At 41.8% G+C, this 8155-nt stretch overlaps 1 protein-coding gene across 1 annotated transcript; it reads left to right on the forward strand.

The window, feature by feature from the left end:
* The first annotated feature begins 844 nt into the window (after window positions 1–844).
* Window positions 845–7372, forward strand: LOC119887340. Its single transcript, XM_038698155.1, has 3 exons — window positions 845–1083; window positions 3989–4046; window positions 4193–7372. The coding sequence occupies exon 3, from the start codon at window positions 4273–4275 to the stop codon at window positions 7081–7083; it is 2811 nt and encodes a 936-aa protein (XP_038554083.1). The 5' UTR covers window positions 845–1083; window positions 3989–4046; window positions 4193–4272; the 3' UTR covers window positions 7084–7372.
* The last annotated feature ends 783 nt before the right edge of the window (window positions 7373–8155 follow it).

Consider the following 8155-nt stretch of genomic DNA (forward strand, 5'->3'; position numbering starts at 1 on the left):
ACAAACGATAAGAAAATATCTAAATATCTGGTTAAATGCTGCTAATTAAGAAGCCAAGTGAGAGGAAAACCTAAATGCAAATCAGAAATGTATAATTAACTAGTTGAAGATATTAAATCATTTCACAGTCTAGCCTATTTATATAGACATACAAAGAAAACCCAAACATATCAGGATGCCACACTAACTATTTCCTTGGGATCAGGCAGGGAGGAAGAATAAAAACTGTCCAAGCTCATATTTTTAAGCACCCAGGGCCTATTTTTTTAAACAATAAATAAAATCCATAGGCCTACGAAAGTGTATGTGTGCAGGTGGTGAAGATCTGCTGGGTGAGTCGAGGTGAGAAGGCCGATCTGTCTGTGCGCGGTGTCTCAGTGCGCTCTGTGCGCCTGGCAGCACAGTCTGTTCACTGCAGCGATTTCACACACAAAAATTATATATTGAGAATTTACTGTTTTCGTGATTCCACTATCTGCCATTGCTGATTCCCGTGTCTGACTAATTTTGCGTGAGCGCATGAGAAAGGATGAGTGGAAACTCCATCCGTGCGTTTTTCCGCCAGAGGACTTATTGCTTTGATGTAGCACAAAAATAAATTATTAGGCTATTATTAATAAAGAATACAATTGTTTGTTTTTGAAAATAAGAGTGACTGCTTGCATTAAAATTATATACACAAAACAACTAATAATTTACTTTCTGGGTTCAGACAAATGTTGAAAACAGTCGGTCTCGATTGTCGAAGGTGCAGTTCACCCCACAGCTCAAGCAGGTGTGGACCAGGGGAAATGCCATTTGCTCTGTGCAAAAAATAACATGAATGCTTGTGAAACCGAAAGAAGAAACATGAGTTGGTGGCACTGATGCCTACATGCAGTCAACACACTTACACGGAAGACCTAAGTGAACTGCGGATGTGTTTTACCGGGTCCACCTGAGAAACGCTGATATCCCCGCTAAAGTAAACCCGCCGGCGTCCTCCGACCAGGTCTGATTCATGGAAGGACAACGTCTGTCCAAGAGGCCGGCAAAGACACGCAGCGACCCAGAGATGTAGCCTGCGTTAGACTCTCCTTATTGGTAAGTGGAGAACGTCAACACACACACACACACACACACACACACACACACACAAAGATTACTTTAGGGTGTCATTTCGTTTTAAAGCAATCAGTCACAGTTTTTGGGTTCTTGGTATTTTTGATTTTGCTGTTGTTGTTTGTGGTAAGACCTTCCTCTTGCGTCTCATGTGTTTTGTTCTTTGTCTCTGTGTTGTGTGTTCTGTTTGTCATTTGTTCATTTGCCACTGTTTTACTTTGAAGTTGCTGTGTCCTTGGTGTCATTTTATTGTCTTATTTCCTGTCTGTGTTCAAAATCTGCATGTACCACAGCTTTTCAGAGTGTGTGTGTGTGTGTGTGTGTGTGTGTGTGTGTGTGTGTGTGTGTGTGTGTGTGTAACTCAGGCAAAGGCTGCTGCACTGAAGCAACACACACTGGAGGTGTTGGATTTTTAACCACATATAAACTGTTGGATAATAGATGATAGTGGCCTCTACATGGCTCCTGGCAGCAGTTTCTGTAATAAAAGCAGACAGAAATGCTCCATGACCATCACGCCACATAAATGCATTTTACAAGTATAGAGGAGTAAACTGTAATTGTTAATTGTACTTGACATTATCTTTTTTGCTCACCAGCCTCTGTTGCTAGTTGTTTTCCAAAGTTACTAGCCACACAGCATTTTCAGCCACATTTATGTTGTTGGGAAATTATGTTTAATATGATTAAAGTTGACTATTGTGCTAAAATTTACTTGAACTAAATTTGCAACCCTTTTAAATGTAGATAAACACTGTACCCAAATCAAGAATACATAAATTGTATAACTTCAGGTCATTGTAATTAGCTCTGATTAGGTTGTGTGTAAAGCGCCTTTTTATGAAAACATCTCGGCCTAGTCTATGAAGATTAAAACAAAAAAAGTAGCTTCTTATTGCATATAATAAAAGTGGTGCATGGTTGTAGAAGGTTAATTGAATATAAAAACTAAACTGGCATCAAAACATTATATTTATTTACAACAGCAGTAAATACTGTAATACAGAAAATGATCTGCAAGTGAAACAAGGAGCAAAGATGAACAAATTCTTTTTGTCCAACTGACGGCTTACGGGTCTTTAGGTCGAAGGGACTGTGGTTTGATGACTCAACTTATATATTCTCATTTCACAAAAGTTTTGATGTCATATTTGGAGCACGCACCCTCGCGCTGGGACACTGCAGCAAGAGGGTGAGAAGCGCTTGACATGTGGATTCTCCTGCTTGATATTATAAAAAAGCTTGCTGTATTATCGCTGGTCAAGTTGACACTTAACCGTAGGCCCTAAAGTGTCATTTATACTTCTGCGTCGAACCACCTCCTCAAAAATGTAACTACACGTCAAGTCGATGTAGTCGATGTAATGTATAGCGAAATGACTTGTTTTACTATCCGAATGTGATCCATTCGGTTGATAACATTTGAAAAGGCTACATCAGCCGCACGTATACAATTTTACCCCCATTCACGTTAGCGGAGGGCTAACTGGAAGTTAGCCTGCTGGGCTGAGCTACGCCATAGGCTATGCGCGTAGCCAGGCATTTATACTTGTGCGTCAGTGTCTGCGTCATTCAATTCAATTCAATTCAATTTTATTTATATGGCGCCAAATCACAACAACAGTTATCTCACAGCGCTTCTGCAATTACATCCCCAAACGCTAGTCGGCAGTAGCGCTACAGCGTCCACTGTGTTGACTTTTGGCTTAGGCCCTATGCAGGAGTATAAATCAAGTTTAACAGCCCTCATGCCACTTGGGAATATTTCAGTGCTCCAGAACAATTCAGGAAAAATTCAAAATATAAAGAATACAACAGAATATGATGCAATGATCAGTAGCTTGATTTTTAGCTTAAGTTACATTTTTTGGACAATGCAAATCTCAAAGCATTTTCATTTGTTAGTTAACATTTCTTGCTATTTTTCATAATACATTTATCAAATCCTTTTAAAAAGTGATGGGGAGAAAATCACCCACTTCAAAAGGTGGTGGGGACATGTCTCCAGCATCCCGGGTGTCTCACATCAGCTAGGAGGATGCAAGCACATGAGAAAAGTAGCTAGCCCTGCAAACACGTGGATCAGAAAACAAAAAGCAAACACACATCTACCAACTACAACCAACTTAAGCAGAGTTTAATCCGTCGAAACAACAGCTGTATAGATATAGAGTCCGACTTACATCATCTCTCACTGTTTACAGGCAACTCCCACAATGAAAAGAAACTCTGACACGTCATGTCTCCGGTATTTAAGCGTAGCTTGTGCAACTACGTACGTTACTGCCGTAATTGCCAACCATATTGTGACCTAGCCTTTGTTTTTGGACTGTTCACCTGTTTTCACCTGGTTGTTTAATAAAAACTCATTAAACCTTACCTCCATCTTCAGTCCATTCTCACTCCCAAGTTGTCACATAGCCTACGGATGGTCAAGACCCCTTGCTGTCAGTTTGTAACACACTGGGGAGCCCTCTAGCATCATAGTTCAATGTGCTGGGCAAAGCAAATAGTCCAAGTAAGGAAGGTGGTTGGGGTGGATGAGTGGAACACAAGCCAGACTTTCACCAAGAGACTGGTGTTTGTTCCTGTGTGAAACAAAAAGTCAACGTTGAGGGTTTTGTAGTAGTTTTGTTCCTAAACCTAACCAAATTGCAATGTTTCAACAACATACCCTTTCACAACGTTAAACACTCATTTTCTTTTGAAAGTCTAACCAGATGTTGCATATTTATTCTACCAATCTGACCATGGAGCTCTACACGTTTTTATCCCAGGGCGATAAAAAGTGACCCCAAGGGGTCTTGACCAAGCATCCGAATGTGACGGGTTGGACATTGTAATGATGAAACAAGTGTGTAATTGCTCTAACTTCTATTTGAAACAGAAAGGAACCAGCTTAAGTGAACTGGCTCAGCTTTGTGAAGACTGAAATCTGCTTGTTGGTGAGTGCAGCTTTCATTTTGAATAATTGAGCTGCTTCTTGAGCGTGCAAAGGTTTGAACCGGGAAAGTACGCACCAATGTTGAAATGTGTTTTAAAATCTAAAAAAACTTTTTTTCTTTTAAAAGGATTTTAATTTTCCTTTTAGGGTCTGGGACCAGATGAACAACGCAGCAGAAGAACATGTTTTAAAAGTTTCTATTTGAAATCAAGTCGAAAAAAGAAAAGATGGAACAAAAAAAGGGAAAAACTCCCTCTCCCTTCTCTGCAGGGTATAATGTAGACAGTTGTAAGAAGGCAGGTGACACAGCACAAGCCAAGAAGGAAGGGTTGAATGAGGATGGAAATGAATCATTAGACAAAAAAATTCAAACTTCCTTCTCAGAGAAACAGACTGCAGAAGAGAAGTATTCAGAGAAGGATGAGCTGCCGAGCAAAAGTGTCCTCAGAAGGTATCATGAGATTTCCGTAGGTTCTGCCTCTCCCTCCAGCTTCTGTAAATCTATAATACATCCTGACGTCCGGCTTCCTCATCATCACCTCAGACGACAGAACATCAGCTCTGCCCAGTCTGTGCATGATACTGTCAGACATCAATCTCAACAGTCATCTGGCCCCTCATACAACCAGCTGTTCAACCGCCTGAGCCCTGTCTACAGCAGCAAAACACAAGGTGAGGTGGGGAAAAACACAGATGAGCTTTCACCCACAACAACAGCCCATCATGACCCAGACATAGAACAATATGATACGAGTCTTCCATCTGAACCTTCACATGAAATGTTAGACAGATCATATTTATGGAATGCCTCCATTTCAGCACCACAACGTTCCCAGGAAGGAGTGTCCGAACATGACAGACCCAGGATTCATTACCTTCCCTACTTTTCCAATCCATCTATCCGCACTCCCTTCTCTGCTGAGTACACAGGTAGTTGTAAGAAGACAGGTGACGCCCAACAGACAGGGAAGGAAGAGTTGAATGAACACATAAATGAGCCATTCATACAGCATTTAGGAAGTCAAACTTCCATCTCAGATAAACCAACTGCAGAAAAGAAGTTTTCAGAGGAGGGTGTTTTGGATCAGCTGCCAAACAAACATGTTCGCAGTATGCCTCGTATGTCTTCCTCAGCTTCTGCCTCTTCCTCCTGGAGTCTTCATGATGATAGCAGGCATATATCTGGGATAGGTTCTAACCCTCTGCTTCCTACTCCCCAACTACCATACATGCACCTCTTCCTTGCCCCGTCTGTACGTAATAATGCTAGACTTCAATCTGAACTATCACCTGATTCATCACGCTTCTACAATCTCAACAGCTTGAGACCTGACCTCAGTTCAGCACCAAGAACAGCAGACTGCTACTCGACTATTGTTGGTAATAACATTTTCTCACTGAGTAATATAACTTATGGAATGATAAGGACACAGGCTGACAGGTCATCTGACCTGTTAAAAAACATCTATGGGGAGTCTAAACCTGTTCACACCTCTGCAGCAGATGCTACGCCGGGAGTCAATCAAGATATTACCAGGGAATTGATACAAGCATATGGAAAAGCTCATTTTCTTTCAGCTCCATCACCAGTACCAGACCAGATATTGCAGCTTCCAAACAATAATGACACAGAAGATGGTGGCCCCAGACTTAGTAACTCTAGTTTTACTGTATGTCCACAAAACAGGCCTGCAGTCCTCCAAGAAGACAAGTTGGGAGATGACAGTGATGTCCTGATGGAAACAGCTGTTCCAGCTGTGAACTGCTCAGTCACAAACACCCAGCCGACTCATCCTCCCCTCCAAACCTCCTCCAGCTGTTTGCGTCGTTCTCACAGCGTTCCCTCACTGAGTCTAACAACCTCCGCAAAGAACAAGACCTTCACCCGATCAAAGAGCTTACCTGACATGCTGTTCAAACCCAGCTGTGAGGAGTTCACCCCTGATATCACTGTTGATGAAAACGATGAAACCTACAGGTTCCAGTGCTCCTGCCCAGGCCTGTACCAGTGCAGTGTGACAGGCCTGCTGTTCCACATGGAGGGAGAAGGGGACGTGGTTTACAGGATCGTCCCCTGGAACAGGAGGCTACTGGCCCGACACCACAAGCAGCCTGCAGGACCCCTGTTTGACATCAAATGTCAGCAGCAGTCTGTGTGTCGGCTTCATCTCCCACACTGTGAGATCCGCTCCACAGGTGGAGGTGAGTTCTTGTCAGTCGCTCATGTGAACGACGAGGGCATCGAGTTTATCGGCCCTCAGAAGATCACAGAAACTCACGTTGTTATAAACATCACAGGGTTTTCTGGTTTCGGTAATGTCAAGGATGAAGACTCGCCGGCTGACCCGGTCCGAGCGCTGGTTCTGCTGTTCTACAGGCCCCCGGCTGATCCCGACGCTGAATCCCTCCTCAACGTGTTGCTGCTACCGAGGAACGTGGTGCTCCGGGATGTGCTGCGCACCAGGAAGAAATTAGTTGGAGATGAGAGCTACATAGAGACGTCCCCACACTGTAAACTGCAGCCAAAGCAGGAATACACACTGTCCACTTGTCCTGCAGAGGACTCAGTTCTAGTTCAACCAACAGAAGCAGAGTTTGACTGCGACAACTACGACAACTACTTCCCATCATTCCAGGTGATTTTAGAAACAATGAGGAAACACGTGAAGCTGTTTCTGAGAGACACCAACAGCTCCCACAGTGTCTGGGAAAGACGAGTTTGTCTCACTGGAGTAAAAAGGTCCTGTGGGCCGAGCGCTCTGAATCTCTCTTCAGATAAGAGGCTGTTGGACATACGGAGCAGCTTCATCGAGGGGATATCAGGACCGGTTCTCACAAGTCTGCTGGACAAACTGTTTGAGAAAACGGTGATAGCTGAAGCTGAGAGGGAGTCAGCGGACGAGATGCAGAACAGAAGAGACAAAGCTGGTTTTGTTATCGACACAGTGAGGAAGAAAGGTGAAGCTGCTAGTTCAGAGATGATTGAGTTCCTCTGTGAGGCCGACCCCTTCCTCTGTGAACATCTCGGCTTGATCTGAAGGCAAATCAACAGGTGATGCATGCATTATCTCTAAGGTTTCTAATAATTCAATCACACAGATCCTGTCAGAATCAGTGATTTAAGTGTTTATCACAAACTTCTCAGGGATTCAGCTGCACAGAGGTTATGAACAGGTTCATGTAAAGATTTAGAGACGTAGAGGACGAGGGGGAAATGTATGTAACTGAACAGCAAAATGTATTATAACTGGTGAAATATCTCCATCTACTGGACATTTGATGTACAAGCATCAAATGCAAATACTCACATATGTCCAAAATGTACAGTATTCAAGTCTCTATTAGTAAACTGAGTATTTAAAGCTTAAGTTATATTCATGTTTGATCAACATTTAACCACGTTGGAGCAAATTTCTACAAAAGAAAAGATTTTTCAGGTTTTGGTTGTGTTTGATTTATTTTTTAAGTTTTTAGTTTTGTTTTCTGTCTGTTTATATCAACAGTTAACATTTGGTTTTCAAGTTTGTTTGCAAGTTTTCCGTCTTTTAAATCTGTTTAAATAACCACATGGCTGCAGGGTTGCAGGCATATGATCCAAAATGTTGTACGTGTACATAACAGGGTGACAATTTCATTTTTATTATTAATTCAATGATTAAAAGAGAGATGACTTTGTGTTGAAACATGATGTGATGGTGATTGATGAAGGGGATGATCTCATTGATACCGAACATGAATAAATTAAAATGATCATTTGATGGTAAAATAAATAAAGTAAGGAAAATAAGGGTAAAGGTTGATCATTGTGAAAAAGGTTGCTGAGTTTGGGTGAAAAGAGAACATCCAAATTACTCAAGCTCAACTCTTTAAATCAGGTTTTGAATTTTATACATCTTATCTGTTTTAATTATCAAATTTTAATCAGTACAAGTTCTCTGCTTGTTGAAGTTTGCAATAAAAATTAAAATCACTGCATTTAAAGTACAATTAGTAGACACTAAATGTATTTATTCACCGAGGTAGTAATTCACTAGTGTGTTTAACATCTTTATAGGTTGCTCTAGCCAAAGAAATTAACTTATCCTTGGACCAACTATTTTCCTGGCCACT

Source organism: Micropterus salmoides, unplaced genomic scaffold (genome assembly GCF_014851395.1).
Source record: "Micropterus salmoides isolate LMB-PRFRI ecotype aquatic unplaced genomic scaffold, ASM1485139v1 Ms_hic_scaffold_4120, whole genome shotgun sequence".
Classification (NCBI taxonomy): Eukaryota; Metazoa; Chordata; class Actinopteri; order Centrarchiformes; family Centrarchidae; genus Micropterus; species Micropterus salmoides.